At 44.2% G+C, this 23,223-nt stretch overlaps 1 protein-coding gene across 1 annotated transcript; it reads right to left on the bottom strand.

Annotated features, from left to right (window-relative positions):
* Nucleotides 1-161: 161 nt before the first annotated feature.
* BTK (Bruton tyrosine kinase) lies at nucleotides 162-22,817 on the bottom strand. Its single transcript, XM_081964192.1, has 19 exons — nucleotides 22,585-22,817; nucleotides 19,798-20,002; nucleotides 19,006-19,104; nucleotides 18,503-18,568; nucleotides 18,114-18,195; nucleotides 17,489-17,617; nucleotides 16,854-16,921; nucleotides 16,190-16,371; nucleotides 15,309-15,371; nucleotides 14,440-14,494; nucleotides 13,698-13,780; nucleotides 12,088-12,215; nucleotides 10,387-10,461; nucleotides 9,492-9,663; nucleotides 7,852-8,068; nucleotides 6,165-6,229; nucleotides 5,895-6,013; nucleotides 3,666-3,823; nucleotides 162-2,372 (listed from the first exon to the last, which is right to left on the bottom strand). Exons 2-19 carry the CDS (start codon nucleotides 19,936-19,938, stop codon nucleotides 2,301-2,303), a joined length of 1,974 nt encoding a protein of 657 aa, XP_081820318.1. The 5' UTR covers nucleotides 19,939-20,002; nucleotides 22,585-22,817; the 3' UTR covers nucleotides 162-2,300.
* Between the last annotated feature and the right edge of the window lie 406 nt (nucleotides 22,818-23,223).

Here is a 23,223-nt window from a genome sequence, read left to right as displayed (position 1 = left end):
AACCTCTGGTCCGCGTGTCCGACCCAAATTGGATCCTGCCAACAATGATCAAATCTTGTCTGTGTATTGTAATGACATTTTAATATCAAATCAAATTCATTTCATCAACATCTATAAAGCATTGCTTTTCTGGAATACAAAGATTTCAGCCCTGCACAATATAACCCTAAGCTCCTTTATTTGAGGATGGATATACAAGAACATAAACCCTCCATTTAATCATGATTAGCCGATAACCCAGCGTTGCCCAGGTATTTATTTATATGGGGAAAATGTCCGGACCAAATGTAATTTCTAATGTGGATTTTCACCCTTACCAAAGGCAGCCCCCTTGTGGAGTATTGTGAAGTGCAATTCCACTGTACTGCACAGTAGAAGCCATTTTACGGCAGTACCGTAGAAGCTATTACAAGGTACAACAGACTGTATCTTAACAGAACACACATACCGAGGGGTTTTAGGGGTGTCTTACCCCCACAGTATTTGTTTCCAGAGGGTAACTCATCTGTGTACAAAGTTTGGTGGAAATTGCTCGAGGCGTTCCAGAGTTATCCTGGAACATACACACACAGAGCTGTTTTTATAGAGAGAGATAAGAGCAACATTACAGAGTTACTTAAGTCACAGTCTCCTCCCTTTGCAGGAATAAATAGGCTGCATTGTAAGGCTATTTTAATAATGCAGCCTTGACTTTGCATGTTGTATATTCTCTACACATAAGGTGCCTCCGTGCATTGTTCAGTTTTATAGTTCACCTACCAGCTCTAAATGAACAAGATTTCCATGCAGGTGAGAGAGAGAGCAAATTGATAGTAGAGGTGGGGGGGGGGACACATATAAGTACCAATAATAACTGGAAGCCTAAATTTTGTGAGCTTGTTTTCAAAATCTGCGTAGTATCTCTTGCAAAAAAAACCAAAAAGAAGTTCAGTCTACAACATATCCTGTGGCAAATTATTTTCTTTTTTCCTTCCTGTTTTACTACTTCTCTGTTCTATTTTCTCACTGCTTCAGAGCGAAACAGACTTCAGGTATCTCTGGTTGGATGTGAAGTCTCTATCCTTTCTCCTGTATCACTTTTGTCCATTTTCTGCTTTCTAAAAAAGGAAAAGATTTTTCCAAAGATTATCTGGAGAGTTAAGACTCCCAGTTTCAGTTTCTGCGAGCAGAGGGATTTTTCAGGACATTGAATGTGATTTATTGGGGAAGAGAATATTTGGGACCATAACATCAGTCGGATCACGTCTACAATAAACAAAAATTAAAAGCAGATCTTCAATGAAGCCCCAGTGAACAAGTCAACAAGTTTCCAAGAAAGGTGATGGAGCAAACGAGTTTATTTTCTCTTTTATGAAATGCAATTCGTTTTTCCTATCGCTTCTTTGCCTTTTCATCCATCGCTGCACGAGACGTTTTGGGACAGCTGCCTTCTCCAAAGTTTATTAAATCCCATGATCTTGTTTCAAGCAATCTTGGAAGACCTAGGCATTCTTATACCAAAAGCCTCTGCCATATGCCCGTTAATCATAGTCCATTCTGCTCCATTCCAACAGGGGTTTTCATTCAATCGAACCCTAAACAGGATTTTCCCTGTAATCCAAGGTTAATCTCCAGAGGGGCAAAATCTGGGAGGGTTTCACAGTGGTGAAATTCAATTTTTTTTACTACCAGTTCTGTGGACGTGGCTTAGAGGGCACGGCAGGGGGAAAATATTGCAAAATCTCCATTCCTTCCCCACTCTGAGGCCAGCCAGAGGTGGTATTTGCCGGTTCTCCGAACTACTAAAATTTCCGCTACTGATTCTCCGAACTACTCAAAATTTCCGCTACTAGTTCTCCAGAACCTGTCGGAACCTGCTAAATTTCACCCCTGGTTTTGCACCCATGATCATGAAGGGAAGGCAGCAGAGGTGGCCTTGCTGCGGCATTACCTCTGGAAGTCAGACTAAGGTGGGTCAGGGATCAGAAATGAGGACAGACAATTTAATGCGGGTTTTGTTTTTGTCTGATTTGGGACTGGGATGATCGCATTCAGTGGGGACAAACTGCACCTTATCCTGCTGGATAGGAAATCAACCTATTCAGCCCTTTGCTGTCTTGTTAGTTTCGGCTGGCTTCAAAGACAAAACACAAAGGTGAGTAAAGAGGGACTTGGAGACCGTTCTCAATCAATCAAGCTTTTTTGGTTTGCCTTCTTGCTGATTTTGTTTTTCACCAGGTCCATTCAGCAATTCCTCCGCAAACTGAAGAACGTGGCAACAATTCTAGAGGGGAAAATGTACATTGGGTGACCGAGGGGGATCAGACATCTTCATTCGCTAAATCCATAATTTGCCCAAGGAGGACTTGGAAACTTGGACGTTCTTCTGCTTTCTGGAAGAAAAAAGAGAGAGAGGATAAATGGCTGATATAAAATACTCCGTATTTTTTGGAGTATAAGACGCACCTTTTTCCCCTCAAAAAAGAGGCTGAAAATCTGGGTGCATCTTATACACTGAATACAGCATTTTTGGCCTCCCGAAACCCCATCCCCTTCACCAAAATAGCCATGCATAGCCTTTAGGAGGCTTCCAGAGTGCTCCTAGGGGCTGGGTAGGGCAGAAATGAGCCATAAACAGCCTGTTTTTTGCTCAATTTCTCTACCCCTAGCTCCCAGGAGCCCTCTATAAGCTTCCGAATGCCATTTTTTTGACAAAAAATGGGCCCGTTTCCGTGAAAAAAGGGCCATTTTTTGCTCGTTTTTGCCCCTCTAAGGGCTATTCATGCCCTTTTTTTAAAAAAAATGAGCCTGTTTTCGTGAAAAACAGGCCATTTTTGGGATGTTTGCAGAGTGCAAAAAAAATTTTTTTTTTAATTTGCCTCTTCAAAACCTTGCTGTGTCTTATACTCCGGTGCGTCTTATACTCCGAAAAATACGGTAGTTTCGAAAATAGACCAGGAATCTTTCTCTTAAGCGCTTAAAAGATAAATTCCTCTCCGTGGAATGTCTAAAAGAAGAGAGAAGTTGTGAAGGGGATATCAAACATGGGATTGAAATCCAGATAGTCCTTACGACCACAACTGAGCCCAAAATTTCTGCTGCTAAGCAAGACAGTTGACAGGTGAGCTTTGCCCCCTTTTATGACCTTTCTTGCCACAGTTGTTAAGTGAATCACTGCAGTGAAGTCAGTAACACGGTTGTTAAGGGAATCGGGCTTTCCCATTGGTGTTCGAAAGGTGGAGACTGAGGTCGCCGAGCAACTGGACTGTATGCTGATTGGACTGAAGACTCGGGGGAGAGGGGAGCGCGTGACGAAGTTTTATTTTAATTGGGTGTAAAACTGGCGGGAACTTAGAGCCCGGTTTTCCACCAAGAATATGTGCCAATGTGATACGTCTCAATAAAATGTTCTTTTGAGGAATTTGCCTGCCTCACAGTTCTTACTGAATGGGGATGTATGACATTCTCTTAATCTCCCCTCCCAACAGTTCATGGCGGTCTGTCCCTGGATAACCGTGAAGGAGAAGCAACCGTAAGGCGACCGCTGACACCGACGTCCTTTCGAAGCATCAGAGATCATTAATTTGCAACATGGGAGCCTTTGAAGATGGCTTCTCCGCCTTCAGGAAAGAGATAATTCTTCACGCTTCCTCCTCACCCCTGGGACGAGTGAGACAAAAACTTACCTCATGCCAACAACTGTACATGATGGCATAGACCCTGTCCGAGGCCAGCTGGGGACGGTAGAGCCGCAGCCCTTTGACGACGTGATCGGTGGTCTCGCTGTTGGTGAACCTCTCGTAGGGCATCTTCCCCAAAGCGTGGATCTCCCACATCAGAACACCTGTCCGTGGCGATAACATCACAGAACATAAGAGTCAGAGCACCACCGCTAGCTTTAACCTCTTCTGAAATGCCACTCAATTCTGCGTATGAGATTCCTGGCCTCTAGACCACAAAGTCCGCGGTCTCTTTTGCAAACGGCAGTTGTGTGTACGGGACCAAAAACCCATACAGGTAGTCCTCGACTTACGACCATTCATTTAGGGTCCCTTCAAAGTTACAATGGCACTGGGGAAAAAATGAACACACCTGGAATACGGCATCCAGTTTTGGTCACCATGTTACCAAAAAGAATGTTGAGACAGGTGTTCTGATGTGGGAGGTCCCACGCTTTGGGGGAAAGCACAAAAAAGAGCAACGAAGGTGATTAAAGGCCTGGAGGTTGAAACCTATGAAGAATGGGTGGAGGACTTGGGTTTGGCTAGTCTAGAGAAAAGAAGGACTAAGGGGGGGTGACATGATAGCGCTATTCCAATATTTGAGGGGCTGCCACAAAGAAGAACGGGGTCAATTGATTTTCCAAAGCACCAGAAGGCAGGACTGAAGTTACAACTGATGCAACATAAGACTATAGAGATGGACTTTCAACAAATGCTTCAACAAATTCTACAGGGCCAGGAGGAAATCAAGAAACAGTTAAGGGAAATGAAAGATGAAATTAAAGAAAACCAAGCCCAAATATATAAGAACTCACAAAGACTGAATCTTGTGGAAGGGGGGGTGGAGGAGGTGAGGGGGGTGGTGGAAGCTGTGCAGAAAGGGAACAAAGATCTTGACATCCAACAGATGAAATTAGAATTTGAGAGAATGTCCTATTATCTTAGATTTCAAAATGTTATAGAAGAAGATGGGGAAAATATAAGGGACATCATGACAAACATTCTGGCTGACTATACACACAAAGAAAAACAACAGATGGGGTGGGATATAGATCTGGTTTATAGAGTGAACTCAGCTTATGCTAGAACACACAATTTACCCAGGGAGGTTCACATTAAATTCCTTAGAAAAACCACAAGAGATGAAATTCTGGGTGTACAAAGGGGGCAAGCATTGACATATCATGATATGGAGATAACCATTCTGAAGCAGATCCCTAAGAAGATTAGAGAAAAAAGAAAAAATTATTCGCAATTAGCGAATAAATTATACCAGAAAGGGGTGTGGTTTAGATGGTTGATGCCTGAAGGTATGCTGATATTCTGGGAGGAGACAAGAATCAGAATTAATTCACCCATAGAGGCGCAGGCCTTTATGGAAAAAAATAAAACACTCCTAGAGAAACCACCAGACACTACAACGGACACGCAGGACACGGGAGGGGCCAGAGCTCTGCCAGTGGAGGGAGATGGGGCAATAGCAAGAAGACTCAGATCACAGAAATAAATATGAAAATCATATTATTATAAATTGACCGAAAGTGAAAATGGAATTATATTTGGATTTTATATTGTAATGTTTAATTTGATTGAATTTAATAATAGAACTAATATGCTGATTATAATCAATTATATACTAATGCATTATATATAAATGTACGCTATGGGTATGGAGGGAGGGGGGCCTCACACACTTTGCAACTGCCAAAATTTGTATACCTGTCCATTTACCCTTTTCCCTATAAATTTTGAAAAACCAATAAAATTTTATTACAAAAAAAAAAAAAAAAAAAAAAAAAACAATGGGTGGAAACTAACCAAGGAGAGAAGCAACTTGGAATTAAGGAGAAACTTCTTAACAGTGAGGGCAATTAACCAGGAGAACAGAAGTTGCCTTCAGAAATCGTGGGGACTTCATCACTGGAGGTTTTGAAGAAGAGACTGGACAGTCACTTATCTGAAATGGTATAGGATACCCTGCTTGAGCAAGGGGGCTGGACTAGGACAGGGTTGTCCAAACTTGGGAACTTTAAGACTTGTGGACTTCAACTCCCAGAATTCCCCAGCCAGCTGGCTGGGGAATTCTGGGAATTGAAGTCCACAAGTCTTAAAGTTCCCAAGTTTGGACACCCCTGGACTAGGAGAACTCCAGGGTCCCTTTCAGCTCTATTCTGATTCATACAATCTGCTCACCAAAAGACCAGACATCCGATTTGCTGCTAAACTTGCTGTAGAGAAGAACCTCTGGAGGAGACCACCGGACTGGAAATTTGGTTCCCACAGAGCTGATGTAGTCATCATCCAAGACATACCTGGAAGGAGAAGATTGGGTGGGCTACTTGACGCTGTACTCCTCAAGCCCATAACTCCAATGGATCCCAGTCCATTGGGAAAAAAAAGGGGGACCATTTCTCAACCTTGGCAACGATCCCAACCTGCAAAGCCACTGGCACCGAAGCTCACCTGGAAAGGCCGAAATCAGAGACTTTGACCACCCCTTGTTCGTTGACCAAGCAATTGCGAGCGGCCTGTGGCAGACAGATCAAGAGAGGAAGGTTCATATATAAATAGCGTGATACCATAATAAAGCACATCCATGTTTTTACAGTCATAAACTTAACATTACCGTCTTCTGAGTCAGAATGCCCAAGCTTGTTACAAGATTCTCTGGATAGAGAATTGACTGTAAATAATTCAAAGAAAGAAATTTCCTGTGGACATCCAGTGCAGAGGTCGGTTGCTACTGGTTTGCGCGAACTAGTAGTGGAAATTGTGACTGGGTCGCCGAACCGGTAGGGACAGCTGGCTGGCCACCCCCCCCCCCCCAAACTGGTTCCCTGGTCGACCATGTTTTTTAGTCCTTTTTTAAAATCTTCTGTGCATGCGCAGAACAATTTATAGGCAACTGCGCACATACGCAAAGCATAAGCACAGCAAACCGGCAGCAATGCAGGCAACAACCCACCCGATACAGGGCCAGGGAGGAACAAACTCCCAGAAACCATACGGTCCCTGCATGGTGTGAACTTTGGGCCTCTGATGGCACTTTCATCCCTGTTCTAGAACCTCCATCATTATTCCAGTTTGACCAATCCCGATGGCACTTTCACCCCCATTCTAGAACCTCCATCATCATCATTATGGTTTAACCAATCCCAATGACACTTTCATCCCTGTTCTAGAAACTCCATTATCATCATCCCAGTTCAACCAATCTCAATGACACTTTCACCCCCATTCTAGAACCTCCATAGTAAGTAAGCAAGTAAACTTTAATTTATAGACCGCACCCTTTCCTAAACAGGACTCGGGGCGGTGTACAGACATATTAAAACAATATAAATACAAAAATATAGGTAGATATACATAAATAGACAGAGGAGGTAGGTTATACACTGTACAATAGATTAAACCTCCATCATCATTCCAGTTTGACCAATCCCGATGGCACTTTCACCCCCATTCTAGAACTTCCATCATCATCATTATGGTTTGAACAATCCTGATGACACTTTCATCCCTGTTCTAGAACCTCCATTATTATCCCAGTTTGACCAATCCCAATGACACTTTCACCCCCATTCTAGAACCTCCATCACCATCCCAGTTTGACCAATCCCGATGACATTTTCACCCCTGTTCTAGAACCTCCATCAATATCCCAGTTTGACCAATCCTGATGGCACTTTCACCCCCGTTCTAGAACCTTCATCATCACCACCCCAGTTTGACCAATCCTGATGGCACTTCCACCCGTTCTAGAACCTCCATCAATATCCCAGTTTGACCAATCCTGATGGCACTTTCACCCCCGTTCTTGAACCTCCAACCTCCATCATTATCCCAGTTTGAGGATCTGATAGTGCTTTCACCCCAGTTCTAATATCTCCATCATTAGATTGAGGGTTCCTGATAGCATTTTCACCCTCGTTGGAGGAAGAAGCTGTGGTCTTCCAGTATTATCAGACATCTCCAGAATCTTGTACCAGTGGCTATGTTGGCTAAGGTCACAGATATGTGTCCTGCAGCAACATCTGGAAGGCCACAAGTCATCCACCCCTCATCCATAACAAGGTCACCGGTGGTAGCAGAACCCAAAGACATTGACTTGAGTTTTCTCCCTTGGTAAATTAAGCAGTATGCCACCTACCAGGTCTCTGTGTAGAAATTGTTTGGATTCCAGATACTCCATGGCCTCACAGACATCCTTGCACATATCTAAAAGCTCAGTGGCCTGGAAGGACCGCCGAGTATCCCGCAAGTAGCTCAAGAGGCAACCTTTGGACATGTATTCTGTGATAATCAAGATTGGTCTTTCCTTAGTGCAAACACCAAACAGTTGCACCAGGTTTGCATGGGAGAGATTCCTGAAAAGGAAAGCAAGAACCTCATTGATTTAGAAATTCACCTTTGTCCTTCATCCCTGTTTTTCCCATCAAATGGCGAAAATAAGGAGCAGATCAAAACCATCATATAATTTGTTCAGCTTGTTTCAGGAACTCAACTCTGTGGTCTTTCAGACAATCAGCGTGTGTTCTGTAAAGCACTGACCATGGTTTATTTAAGGAATAAATCCTGAGTAAACCAACCTCAGTTGGCGTGGTGTGCAAACCCAGGACTTCCAAACTGGCTTTTTATATAAGTGGCAGGAAAGAAAAATGTCCAAGACTAACATTCAAATCCATTGCAAAGAAAGCCTTACTTCTAGCTGCAGACAGAAGAGTATTGTCTTCAAGTTAACAATTGAGAAGTATCTACCCAAATACACACTTCCTTTCATGACAGGGCTCCAACAAGATCGGAGTTGAAATAAGTCTGAGCCTCCAACATGTGTGATGGACCCAGGGGTGGGATTGAAAAAAATTAGCAACCAGTTCTCTGCCCGGTTTCTGGGTGGGAGTGGCCATGGGTGCATGGCTTAGTTGGCTTCCGGACTGTTTCCAGACTTCCAGTAGGCCCGTTTTTCACCCTCCCCAAACTCCGGAGGCTTTTCTTGATTCTGTGGCAGTGGTGGGTTGCAGGAGGTACACTCCGGTACGGGCGTACCGGATCCTGCCCGGAGCACCGGGTACCATTTGGGTACTGTGCTCCGGAGGGCCCACCCGCCCGCCCGAGCTCCTTACCTGTGCTTTTAAGCCTTTGGCTCTTCCGCGCATGGAGCGTACGGCGCCTGCGCGATGCTCCGCCGAGCAGCTGGAGCATCACGGAGGCTTGCAGAAGCGGCGCAGGCAAGTACGATGCATGCGCACGTCCATGTGGGTGACGCTGGGGCCATTCCAACCGTACAGGTTGGAACGGAATCCGGAACCCACCACTGGTCTGCAGGAGGGCCAAAACAGCCTCCCCTGGGCTCCGGAGGCCCTCCTGCGGCTGGAAACAGGTCCATTTCCGGACTTCCGGTAGGGCCATTTTTCGCCCTCCCAGAATCTCCGTGCGAGCCCTGCACTTATGTGGCATGATGAACAAACCGTGTGAAACTCCTGGGAGGAGCAAGGAGGGGTGTCCAGGGTCAGCTGGTTCTTGTAACTACCAGTTCAGCGAACCAGATTAAAATTAACATCCGGTTGACACGAACCAGTCCGAATCGGCTGAATCCACCCCTGCATGGACCACACTGGGCAATCTGAAAATCCAGAGATTCCTTCAGAAATTGGAGCGGAATCTCAGCAAGCCTAGCAAGAGGAGAAGGATGTTGGGAGTCGAAGTTGAACAACATCTGGAAGGTGACAAGTTCTCTACCCTGATCTAAAGGAAAGTCCTGATAGAGAAAAGGAGGAGATGTTGGCTCACATCATGACTTTGGCTTCATCGATAAAGGCGTCTTCTGACATGCAGCCTTCTTTGATCATCTTGATGGCCACGTTGTATTGACCTCGCCACTTGCCATGCTTCACCACTCCAAACTGGCCTGTCCCCAGCTCTTTCAGAAATGTCAGTTCTTTCAGGTCAATCTCCCACGCCCCTACGAATGACACAAAGCAAGGAGTGTGTGAAAATCCAGTTGGATGAGAAGAAGACCATCATGGACCATTCCCCACAATGTCCCAAAACATCTAATGTAACGTCACCGAAGGACTTGTAGGAAGCAAATGAGTCAAAAGAACCAGACATCAGATATAATATATAGGCTACGTTCACTCAACGTGCTATTGAATTAACTAATTTAATAGTGGCTACTGAATTAACTGGATTCACACGATGTGCCCAACATGAGCTACAGAATGGAATGGAATGGAATGGAATGGAGTGGAATAGAATAGAATGGAATAGAATAGAATAGAATAGAATAGAATAGAATAGAATAGAATAGAATAGAATAGAATAGCAGAGTTGGAAGGGACCTTGGAGGTCTTCTAGTCCAACCTCCTGCTCAGGCAGGAAACCCTACACCACTTCAGACAAATAGCTATCCAATTATCTTCTTAAAGACTTCCAGTGTTGGAGCATTCACTACTTCTGGAGGCAAGCTGTTCCACTGATTAATTGTTCTAACTGTCGGGAAATTTCTCCTTAGTTCTAAGTTGCTTCTCTCCTTGATTAGTTTCCACCCATTGCTTCTGAGAGAGCACAGCGTACAAAATGCCGAAGAAAGAAAGGAAAGCTTAACAACTGCTAGGCTGTTTATGGATCTAGTGCAGTGAACCCAACCAAAGGCATCACACAGTTAAGGACATCCAGTTATTACCATATCCAAGTCCTGCAGTGGAAGGAGCAGATTTTTGTTGTGTTGACACAGGATATTTCAATCGGGAGATAAGTCCTGGTGGATAAAAAGAATGAGTTTATTAGGTTGTTTATCATAAGAATAAAATAAAATAAAATAAAATAAAATAAAATAAAATAAAATAAAATAAAATAAAATAAAATAATAAAATAAAATAAAATAAAATAAAATAAAATAAAATAAAATAAAATAAAATAAAATAAAATAATAAAATAAAATAAAATAAAATAAATAAAATAAAATAAAATAAAATAAAATAAAATAAAATAAAATAAAATAATAAAATAAAATAAATAAAATAATAAAATAAAATAAAATAAAATAAAATAAAATAAAATAATAAAATAAAATAAAATAAAATAATAAAATAAAATAAAATAAAATAAAATAAATAAAATAATAAAATAAAATAAAATAAAATAAAATAAAATAAAATAAATAATAAAATAAAATAAAATAAAAATAATAATATAATAATAAAATAAAACAAAATAAAAAAATAAAAAGAAATAAAATAATAAAATAAAATAGTAAAGTAAAGCAAAGTAAAATAATAACGTAACGTAACGTAACATAACATAACATGGTAGAGTAGAATGGGTCAGAACACAGGGATGGTGTCCATATTGTTCCCAGGAGTCAAGGCCAATTCAAAGGCACCTTCCTGTGCTCCAAATCCATCATGAAAAATTTGCATAGTTGCCAAACCTGTTTATCTTCAGAATAACCTTTGCCTTTTGCTAAGCACACGGATATCACCACATTCTGCTATAGGGATTAAGCAGCAGCAGCTTTTGTTTAGCTGAGATGGGGCCGAGCTGCCTGTGAGAGCTAGGTGTGAATCTAAAGACCTGTTTAGGTACATTCATTTAAATAAAAACATTTAAGTATTCTGAGAAGACATGACACATATTAGCGCAACGGTTTGGTGGTTCTGGGCTACTGCTAAGGTCCGGGGTCCAAGCTGGCACATCTTCTGGTCCTCCAAGGAGATTGCTGGCATAAATCACCCACAGTGCTCCTGTTGTGGCCTCTCCAGCAGCCGAATCATAGGAAGGAGGAGGAGGCGTGGGAGTCAATTTCAGCATCAAGGCAACCTAAGGGCCCTGAGGGGGAAGAGGGAATGGAGCTGGCAGAGAGTCAGACAGAAGCGAAGCTGTCCATCAGCCCTCAGATGGGGAGTAAACAGCCTCCAGGTGTGGAGGTAGCTGATGAAGAACAGCTGGGTCCAGTGCCTGAAGCACAGAAGCGTAGAAGGCAGAGGAGAGGAGAGCAGTGGAAATCTATGGGCTGGTCCTGGGGATGGAAGAGCCACCGCTGCTAGTGAGGCTCCACCCTAGCTCTGAGGATAAAAGGCAGGGGCTAGAGATGAATAGATGTGGCAGACAATTATTTATCTCCCAGCCGGTTAGACTTGTTCGGCTGTGTTTGGAAGAGAAACTTTTTTGCCGGGGTTGCCGGCACTCCTAATAATGGCATCTTTTGAGTTCACTTCTGAGAGTTGGTTGTGTTTGGGGAGCTGGGTCAGGACACCCCCATAGCTTGCTTCTGGAGCCTTGTGGGAAATTAAATCAGGGAGGAGAGATGCGTCTTCCCAGATTCAACTCCACCAGCTAAGCGGTCAATTGTGGCCACCTTTAACAAGCAGCTGCTCATCCTCACCTGCGGAGTTGTGTTGGTGATAGTTGATGAGCTCCGGGATAGTGTTGAAGTGGTGCTTCTCGGCCAGGAAATATTTGTTCTGGGGCGTCGAGCACACCACATAATGGCGGATGGTGCCCTGAAGTTCCCTAAAGAAGGCAATCGGGAGTTAAAAAGGGACTCCAAGAGAAGCGAAGATGGTGACATGAGAAATTGGGACGTCAGGTGGAAGGAGCCACTGCTGTAGGAAAAGAGAGAGAAGGTCCACTCCCGTTTAGAACGAAAGAGTTAGAAAGTTGGGATGGAATCTTGAGGTCCTCTAGTCCAGGGGTCCCCAACCTTTCGGACCTCAGGCACCACAAAATTCATAACTTTAATTCCTGCGGACCACTAATATGATCTGTCTAATGACTGGCTGGGTGGGCGTAGTTAGGTGGTCATGTGACTGGTGGGTGTGGCCAACTTGATGTCACTCACAGGGAGGGGCGCCTCACCAGCCTCTATTCGCCCCTCCCCTCCCAGCCATTCCTTGCCTGCCCGCCCGCCCGGGCTCCTTAGGACCCCAACAGGAAGCAGTTGTTGGAGCTAAGCAGCCACCGCCAGAAAGAGTTGGCAAAACAACTGAGTTCAAATTGGATCTGACCCAGAAGGAGGCTCAGCAGAAGCAAGTCACTGAGGACTAGGAGCATAGGCTTTCCAAGCAGAGGGAAGACCTGCAGGAGTGCAAGGCCAGGTACTGGCGCCTGGAGGCTCAGCGGGCTGAAATGGTCAGCCAGTTCCAGGCCACGATGCAGTCCCACTGGAACAAGGACCTCTGGCTCTTCGCCACCAGCGACTCTTCCCTCCAGCCTTCGCCCAAAGCTCCACACCAGGAGGCTGAAGCAGACCCCAAGTCAGAATTTCTGCCCCCCTCCGACCCCCACAAAAAGACCCCGAAAGGAGAGACTCCCTGCACCAACACAAGTGTTCATTTTACATATCCGGCCCGGGGGCCGTAGTTTGAGGACCCCCAATTTAGTGCAATATAAAAAATACATATAGTTTTTCTGCAGACCACCAACATTTTCTCCAGGGACCACCAGTTGGTGACTGCTGTTTTAGTCTATCCCCTTGTGAATCTCTCCCCTCCTCTTTATTTAAACTTTTTAACAGTTAATGATATAATGGAGGATCTATAAGAAGCAAAAAACATATCTCACTTTATATAATTGCATCATCTAGGAACCTAAAACTGATTACAACCAATTCTGATGCCCTTGTCCTGCATAATTAATAAACTTAAGCCAAGCGAACGAAGATCATAATATTGCTGAATTTTTGAAAAAGTGCTCTTATTTGGTCAACCTTTCCATACAAAAAACTATGGACCTTCAAGCGGTCCATCCCACTACAGATGATACAGATTAACAGAGTTGCAAGGGACTTCGTAGGTCATCTAGTCCATCCCCCTGCCCAAGTAGACCCTGCACCATTTCTGACAGATGGCAGTCCAGTCTCTTCTTGAAAGCTTCCCCTGTCAACCACAAGGACGTTTCTCCTAATACGTTGCTACAATCTACAGATGGAGCCCTTCCTGAGGACTAGCCTAGTATGGAATTCACATTTATTTTTTATCAGTGGGTCACACTTACCCAGAGGACTTAGCAAACACAGAGACGGTGTATTTCCCTGTCTTGCTGATAGAATCTCGAACGATGAAACCGCCATCTTTGCCCTGAAATATAGAAATGCCTAAATTTTTTAGTTGTGAGGATTGGGGAATGATTAATTTTCCAGTGTAAGACAAGACCTGCGTCTCTTTGATAGAAGCCGCTCTTGTGAGGTTGCTTCTAAGCCCTTTGATGAAGCCACACTGACCTAAAGTGCTGGGTTACTAGCTCTAGTAGCAAGTAGAAGTTAGTAGTAGTAAAACTAAGTAGGTTTGTCTGAACTCTATGTCTAAATTTATTGCACCCTTCACAAGGATAATAAGCAAAGACAAAATTCTTGGCATACAACTTAGGATCTTAGAATGAAATGATATGCTAAACAAACTAGTTCCTGGTTATTAGCTACTCCTGATTGGATCCAGAAGCTAAGTAGAAATAAAAGGGGTACAAAAAATACACAGTGTACAGTATTCACAGTCAAAGATGATTGGCCCCCAAATCCTTACTTAGAATTCCTTGCAATGTTTCTCAAACATGGCCAGTTGAAGATATGTGGACTTCAACTCCCAGAATTCCCCAACCAACAAATCCCTCCTCCCCCAAGACGGCTGGGGAATTCTGGGAGTTGAAGTCCACGCAACTTTAATTTGCAAGAAATATACATTCCTTACAATGAAAGGAAGAAGAGGAAGGATGGGTTAGACAGACAGACATAAGACCATACCTCTTTCTTCAGCAATTCTTCTGCTTGCCTTCTGGTTATGTTTTTCAAATACCACCTAAAACACAACAAGATAGTTGTCAAGAAAGAACACCTAGGATGAAGGTCAAGCAGAGAGCCTTGTGGGATGAATCTATTTGGAGTAAAGAATGAAAATGGAATTCTCCAAAATATTTTATTAAATGGTTCATTCCCAAACATGCGCTCCTGTTTGATGCCAATTTGGCACAAAGCAATGTTGAGCAGCTGGTCCCAGCCAACTTATTACTAGCTGATCTTCTACTTCTGGAGTCCAGATTGACAAGCTATAATCTCAAATGGTGGAGGAGGCATGAAACATCTGGAGGAAGAAATGACTGACTGACAATGAGGCAGAAGAGCCCAGACTCGAACTGAATAATACAGTCCATCACTCTTCTGCCATCTGAACTCTATTCAATGTGTTAGACTATATCTGTCATCTCCACGGGTGGGATTCAGCTAGTTCAGACTTGTTCGCCGAACCGGTAGTTGCAAGGACTGGCTGGCCCCGCCCCATCCACTCTTCCTATCCCTGGAGTCTCCACATGGCCCATTTTGATGCCAGGTAAGTGCGGGGCCCGTGCGGAGGTTCTGGGATGGCAAAAAAAGGTCTGAAGGTGCAGACGTGAGCCCGTTTCCGGCCTCCAGAGGGCCTCCGGAGCTCAGATGAGGCTGTTTTCGCTCCCCCAGAGCCTGGGTAGGGTGAAAACTCCCCTCCCCAGGGTGATGCAGGAGGCCAAGCAGGCCACGCCCACCTAGCAACTGGGCAGAGAACTGGTTGTTAAAATTTTTGAATCCCACCCCGGTCATCTCCATGAATGGATCCAGCCCATGGCTCAGAGGACACTCACTCAAATATCTCCAGAGAATCTCTTGTTTCGGTGATGTAATTGGAGGGGATGTAACCTTGTTTCCTGGATGGAAGGAAGTAGAAGGGGCAGGGGAAGAAGGAGGAGGAGGAGGAGGAGGAGGAGGAGGAGGAGGAGGAGGAGGAGGAGGAAGATGATGATGATAAGACCATTAGAGTTCTCGTGCAGAACATCTCGGGCTCCCTTTATTAAACCTAAGAGAATGGCAAATCCAAAAAACTAGAGTCTTGATGCTTACATAGCTAAGTTAAATATAGGCATTGCCTTACTTGAATGTCACAAACAACTGCTCAAAACTGACATTGTTTGCCTGTTCAGTGGGAAATTCCCATGATTAAAGGACTCAAGTCAGAAGGGATGGGACAGATAGTTTAGCTGTGCAGGTAAACTAAAGGCATTTGCATACACACCCACACACCCTTCAAAATAAACTCTTGGGAACTCTAGCACTTAGACTTATAGCCGCTTCACAGTGCTTTTACAGCCCTCTCTAAGCAATTTACATAGTCAGTCTCTTGCCCCCAACAAACTGACTCCCTATTTTACCAACCTCAAAATAATGGAAGTCAACCCTGAGCCTGGTGAGATTTGAACTGCCAAATTGCAGGCAACTGGCAGTCAGCAGAAGTAGCCTGCAGTACTGCACTCTAACCACTGTGACACCACGATTCTTTCTCCTGAAATGCTAAGCTAACATCAATTTAGACCAGCATGGTTAGCTGGGGAATTCTGGGGGTTGAAGTCCACGGATCTTTAAGTGGCCAAGATTGAGGAGCACTGATCTAGACCACAAATGACACCCTAATGAAATCCACCCCAAGACAATGTGCCAATCCAGCTGTTGATGTTCACCCATCTCATACCCATTCTGGTCTTGTGCTCTCCACCAAGATTCACTGCTCTCTTCCAGGATGAGATATTCTTCCCCTTTCTGTAGCTGCAAATCCTGGTCATTCATGGGGGTGTAATCGTAGAGAGCGATTACCTTCCTCGTCTTAGAAGGAATGCTAGGTGTTGGCTTGGGTGGCAGAGGCTTCTTCATGAACTTGGGAAGGATTGGAAAAGCAAGGAGGAAAATAGTAAGGCCTTCGAAGGGATCTGGTCATAAGATTCATATACCCTGCCCAAGCATCAGTGCTGTCGAATCTACCCGCACCAGGAGGGGTTGCGGTGGCTCAGGTGGGTAGGACACTGAGTCAAAAGACCACTGAGAAGTCGACAGCTCGGCAGTTCGAAACCCAAGAGTGAGCCACGTGATGGAATGAGCTCCCATCGATTTGCTCCAGCTCCCACCCACCTAGCCATTTGAAGGCATGAAAATGCGAGTAGATAAATAGGTACCATTTCATCGGGAAAATAACAGGGGTGTGAAGAGTCCCCTCGGGCATCCCCTGGGCAACTGTGATGTCACCATCTAATCCTTTCAACCCAGAAGCGCCTTAGAAGTTGCTTCCAACATGAATGTAGTAGCAGTGAGCAGAGGTTAGGGTTGTAGTAGTAACAGTAGCCACACCAACCCATAGTTACCTGGTTCTCCTCTGGCGTTGGGGGCAGTGGCTTTTCGGGCTTCTGAAGCAAACGGCCACTTTTGAAACCTTCAAGGAGAGGACAAGTGTGATTGATTGATTCACTGATTGATTGACATTGGTTGATTGACATTGATTGATTGATATGGATTGATAGAACTGATAGCCTGCTTTTCTGGCCACAGGTGGCTGATCCCTACCCTTGGCTTAGGATCACAATTGGGATTAGAATTTCCACTGCTAATCAAGAGGGTTGCTCAGTGGATCCCTGCCAACGTTACAACCATTTCATTAAGTGAATCTTGGGGATTAAGTGCATCCAGCTTCCCTCCTTGACTTTGTTTGTCAACAAAGCCAACTCGGAAGGTCGCAAATCACATGACTCCAGGATGCTGCAACCATTATAAATACATGCCAGCTACCAAGTGCCTAATTTTTGATCACGGGACTGTGGGGATCTCCTAAATGCGATGGGGACCCCTTGTGAGTCACTTTTCTCAGTGCTGTTCTAACTCTGAACAGCCACTAAACAAACGGTTGTAAGCCGAGGACCCACCTGCACAACTAAAGGAAGGAAGGAAGGTGGAGGTTGAGATCAGAGTGAAGACACAAGGAGACGGCGAGATGATATCTTACTTGGAGTTCTGCCGGCCAGAACTTTGCATCCCATAGCCATTTTTGCGGTCTGGAAGCAACAAAGATATTGTCCATCCGTCCAGAAACAAGGGTGATATTTCTGCACCAGGTTACTGTTATAGTTGGTCACTGCAACGAAGGTGGAATAAGAGAGAAGATTTCTGAAGAGCATGCCAAGAACTAACTCAAGACGTTGCAGTGTGATTCAAAATTTCACTTAGCAATTCAACATTATGTCAATGTTCACCCTCTTCACTTTAACCCTGGCTCAACAAAGCACAAGGACTGTGTGTTTCTGACCATGCAATGCCCAAACCAATCAATCTATCGTATTATTACATCTTAACCGGATAGCCTGGTTCACCCGATCGACTTGGAAAAGGTCTATTACCTACAATTGTCTCTTTAGCTGAAACTTGTACAAACCCAGCCATTACACTAGCGTTTATCACTAGGAAACTTGCTCGGTTGCAGACATCAATCTCATAGTCTACAAATACATTAGGGTCACCGTCATCCAGAATTCTGTATCTGCGCTTTATTTGAAGCCCTAATACATTTCATTGGGTGACAAGACAGCTGATGCCACAACGGTTATGCGTGTTTTAACCCCAAGGATACTGACTGGTCTTCAGTTGGTGAACCCATCGAGTCCGTAATTCCTCCATGGGAGCGAAGACATAAAGGGGTCCTTCATCGTATACAACCTTGGGGGGACACAAAGCAGAGGTAACGAACAGGGGTTAAAATATAGGTAGCCCCTTAACTTAAAACCAAGGACAAGATGATTGATCTTCAGAATCAAAAGCATCCCCCGTCATGAGCCCTTTGGTTAAACGTTTTCTAACTTCGTATCGTACGATAGGTAGCAGCTGACTATTTGAAGAGCTCGGTATTATATTTTCCCAATCCCTCCTAAACGTAGCTACTTTTGACCTTGGCCCCGCCTGGCCCAGAAGCCCAAACTTCTTGGTTAATGTTTCACCGGAAAGCTGATAGGAAAAAGAAACTTACTTGGAAGGGATAAGGAAACCTTTCTATAATGGAAATCTGCTCGTGTTCATTTGTATCTTCTTTGCGCTGCATGCAAAAAAAGTTTGAGAATGAAATAAATAATACAGACTTGAATGCACTCATTCATGCATGCATACGTACGAGTACATCAAAGCTAAGCCTATGCTTCTGCATCATCCTTCTGGGAAATTTGAAACGCTGGGATCGTTGCCCCTGACTTCCGTGGGCCAAATGCAAAAGCACGTTAATTTTCATACTCTAACAGTGAAATTTCCCTCCTGTCAAGCCAGTTAGACATCATTCTGTGTGGTTGGCTTTTCATCCCTAGCCAAGGATCCTAATTTGGATACCACAGTAAAAAGCAAAACAGCGAACAATGCTTTCTTATCGCTTGACTGACAGCTCCCTATAGCAGGAGGGGCTGCAGTGAGAATGGCCCACCAACAAGCCACGTATTGGGGATTAAATCAGCATTTTTGGAACAGGCAGAAATGTCTCGTTACCGACACCCGTCGTTCTGGAGGCGGATTGTTTTCCGGAACCACAATCTCGACACAGGCGATTTTATCAATGTCCACTGAGCCCTTCTTACTTCCTCTGCGCTGCAGGGAGACAGTGAAAATATTTGGAGGGGTGGTTGTTTTTTTAACAAATTTCAATCTACAATTTGTGCAGCTGGAGGGACGGTACAGATTAACAGAGTTGGAAGGGACCTTGTAGGTCTTCTAGTCCACCCCACCCCACCCCCGCCGCCCAAGCAGGAGACCCCACACACCCTTTCTGACAGATGGTTTGTTTAGTGACCGTTCATAGTTACAACGGCACTGGAAAAAGTGACTCATGGCTGTTTTTCACTTTGCCGCATCCCCCTTAGCCATGTTTTTCAGACACTTGGCAACTGGTTCATATTTATGACCCTTGCTTTGTCCCGGGGGGGGGGGGGAGTGTCACGTGATCCCCTTTGCGACCTTTTGACAAGCAAAGTCAGATTCACTTAACAACCAGGTTACTAACTTACCAACAGCAGTGATTCACTTAAAAACCAAGGCAAGAAAACGGGGCAAAATTCCCTTAACAAATATCTCACTTAACCACTGAACCTTTGGGCTCAATTGTGGTCATAAGTGGAGGACTACCCGTACTAAGACACTTAGGGATGAAATGGGTGATAAAGTGTGGGTATCCGGTTGTTGATGTGTCTGAGATCTAATCCGTCTTTTTCCCTTCCCATAAATCTGATTAAAGAAGACTTTGCGCCAATCTTGTCTTCTGTCGTTAAGGTCTCCAGGACTCACCCCACGTTCGAAGTCGTATTCATAGTAAGAGAGCTTGCTCTCTGTCAACAGAAAGAGGCGCTTCTTGAAATTCAGCGGGGAAGTCTTCTTCTTTTGCTGGGAACGTTTCAGAAAGATGCTCTCTAGGATAACATTGGACATGGCTCCTCTCGTCCTCCTCTTCCTCTTCTGCTTCCTCCTCCGTGATCAATTTGCTGAACTGCCGCTGCCAACAATCATAAAAATGCTAAGCAAAATTGAATGTGGGATGTATTTCTATCCAATTATATATTGGATAGAAATTATATATATCATAGTTACAACAGCACTGGAAAAAGTGATATATATATAAGATTGAGATTGTCTTGGCAACGTTTTGGTGAGGTCCCACTTGCCATCTTCAGGCTGGTGTTTTCGGCTTCGTGCTTGTGTGAGTAAGGCGTGGTTGGAGCTGTCGTCTTTCTATAAATCTTGGTGGGGGTATGTGGAGTGCTGGCTTTGTTGCTGTAAGTGGGTTGATTGGCTGTGTGGTTGCATCCTGATTCTTAGATGGAGTTGATGTTTGTAGATTAGTCGGCTGTTTCGTATCATCCTGTGTGGCTTAGGTGCTGGCTGTGTGTCGGTTGTTCTTTTGTGTTGTAATGACCTGGGTGGTAGGTGGGGTTCATTTGTTGACTAGGGCTGGTTTCCAGATGTCTGGTAGGCGGGAGGTATCATCATGCTTATTCATGTTGTAGGGATGTTTCTCTATTTTGATGGCTTCCATAATTATTCTCTTGTTGAAGTGTTCTATTTTGGAGATTAATTTGGTTCCTTCAAAATCAATTTCATGTCCTGTTGCTTTAAGGTGCTGGAAAAGGGAGGAAGTTTTTTTCTTTTTTTCTTACTGCGTTCTTGTGTTCTGCGATGCGTGCATTTATTCTTCTGTTTGTTTGTCCAATGTATGTGGCAGGGCAGATTTTTCATGGTATTTCGTAGACTCCTTGGTTTTCTAGCTGGATCTTGTCTTTGAGGTTTCTTAAGATGTTGGCTATTTTTTGGAAAACACCAGCCCGAAGATGACGAGTGAGACCTCGCCAAAACGTTGCCAAGACAATGTCAATCTTACAGGGGAAAAGACCTGAATACAACAAGACCAGCATATATATATATAAAGGAAAGTGCTACTTTCTTGAACCACATTTTCCTCTAGTCAGGGAAATGGTTGTCATTTTGGGGTACCCTACAACTCCCTTTTTTACACTGGTTCAGCATCTACTGTGCACCAATGTGCTTTATGAAAAATTGGGGGCTGTGCAACCCGAACATCGAGCAAGGAAGCCTGCTTGTAGTCCTAACCCATTTTCTGCTTGAAAATGGTCAGCTGAGACAACCTTACAGTCTCCCCTGATGACTGTCTCCATTGTCAAAATACTGCTCCTGAGGAAGGAAGGAAGGAAGGAAGGGAGGAAGGAAGGAAGGAAGGAAGGATGGAAGGAAGGAAGGAAAGAGAGAGAAAAGGAAGGAAGGAGAGAAAGAAAAGGAAGGAAGGAAGGAGAGAGAGAAAAGGAAGGAAGGAAGGGTGAGATTTCCATAATAACTGGTATCTACCTTGTGGGGCTTTGAGAAAAGGTCCACGCAAGATGCCTTCAAATTCTACAAAGACCCAATTGTCCACTAATCCTTGCCCTGCCTGTCTTTCCTTCAAGCTAACTATATCCAAAATCTACTTTGCGTCCGCCCTTCTTTGCATCTATTTGTGTTGGGCTTTAACTCCACGGATCATGTGAATTTGGCCATTGTGTTTTGCAAACCACAAATTACATAGATGAGTGGCAGGTGTGAACCTAGCCAGCGCATCTCTGTAGAAGGCTGAAGGGTGAAATCCTACAAAAGTCAACTAGACCAAGGGTCTCCAACCTTGGCAACTTTAAGACTTGTGGACTTCAACTCCCAGAGTTCCTCAGCCAACTTTAAGTCCACAAGTCTTAAAGTTGCCAAGATTGGAGACCCCTGAACTAGACAGAACTTGCTTCTGAGTAAACCAAGGCCTCTGCAAAATGCCCACACAAAATAGGAAGAAAGAGTGCTCCTCTCTTGAAAAATGCATGCATCTGTTAGACGGCGCAGATGCCTCTTCTGTGTAAATTTTTTTTAAAAAAAAATCAAGAATCACCTTGCAATGCATAAGCTTTCAGTCTGCCTATAGTGGACAGCTGCATTCTCAGAGATTGGCAGGGCTGCGTTCCCAGAAAGGTGCCACGTTAGAGGAGATGTAACAGACAGACAGATGTAAATATTATGTAAAATGTTGGCACTGAATTTATTTCTTCCCCAGGCATTCACCCAATATACTGATATAGAGCAATTGTTGCAATTGCTTAAAAGTTGGTTCCTTCCTCGAATGAAGAAAGAAAAGAAGGAAGGAAAGAAAGAAGGAAAGAGAGAGAAAAGGAAGGAAGGAGAGAAAGAAAAGGAAGGAAGGAAGGAAGGAGAGAGAGAAAAGGAAGGAAGAAGAGAGAAAAGGAAGTGGAGAGAGAGAAAAGGAAGGAAGGAGAGTGAGAAAAGGAAGGAAGGAAAGAAATAAACAAATAAAGAAAGGAGAGAGAGAAAAGGAAGGAAAGAAAAGGAAGGAAGGAGAGAGAGAAAAGGAAGGAAGGAGGAAGGAGAGAAAAGGAAGGAGGAATAGATAGATAGATAGATAGATAGATAGATAGATAGATAGATAGAGAGACAGATAAAGAGAGTAAGAGGCGCGCACACGCACAGAGATGATAGAGGAAGAGGTAGAGGTGAAGAGATAGAGATAGAGAAACAAAACTTACTCACTGGCTATTTCCTCTTTCTTTTCTTCCTCCGATTACAGGCAATCCTTTCAGCGAGGGCCCCCCCAGATTCTGGGAGAATGGACTCCCACTGCCTTCCTGATATTTGAGCAGAGGGTGACAGCGATGGCAGTAGCCGGAGGAGACTGACTTGAAGAGCCACATTGAACAACATGCAGTCCAACTCTCATCTGTCCTAACCCCACCCTTTCAGTTCCTCTTTTCTTAGTTTCTGACCAAGCTCTCTCTGTTTCCTCTCACCGAGAAGCCACATGGGTGCAAGACAAGATATATATATTTTTTTTAGTTTTGGGGGAGGGAGGGAGGGATCTCTAGTCTCTGCCCCCACCCCACCTCTCCAAAGGCAATGAAATCATTTCCAGGTGTGAAAAGGCTGGAAAAGGCAGCTGAACAACTGGATAGAACGTGGAAGCCAGCCGTGGAGACCAAAAAGAGACCAACGAACGCCTCCCACCTAAGGGTTTCATATCGTATTCTTCTTCCAACCGTTGAATTGGAAACGTCCCGCGGAAATTCGAAAGCTTGCTACTTTAACTTTGGCCCTTTGCAGAAGAACAGGTGGCACAGCAGAGCAGAAAAAGACAGCTAAATAGCTATGGTTGGCACGAGGAGTTTAGCTGAA

The sequence above is a fragment of the Natrix helvetica genome (genome assembly GCF_964273705.1).
Source record: "Natrix helvetica genome assembly, chromosome: 11".
In the NCBI taxonomy this organism is placed as follows: domain Eukaryota; kingdom Metazoa; phylum Chordata; class Lepidosauria; order Squamata; family Natricidae; genus Natrix; species Natrix helvetica.
Note: the sequence above shows the minus strand (reverse complement) of the source record. Positions and strands in the feature narration are given on the sequence as shown.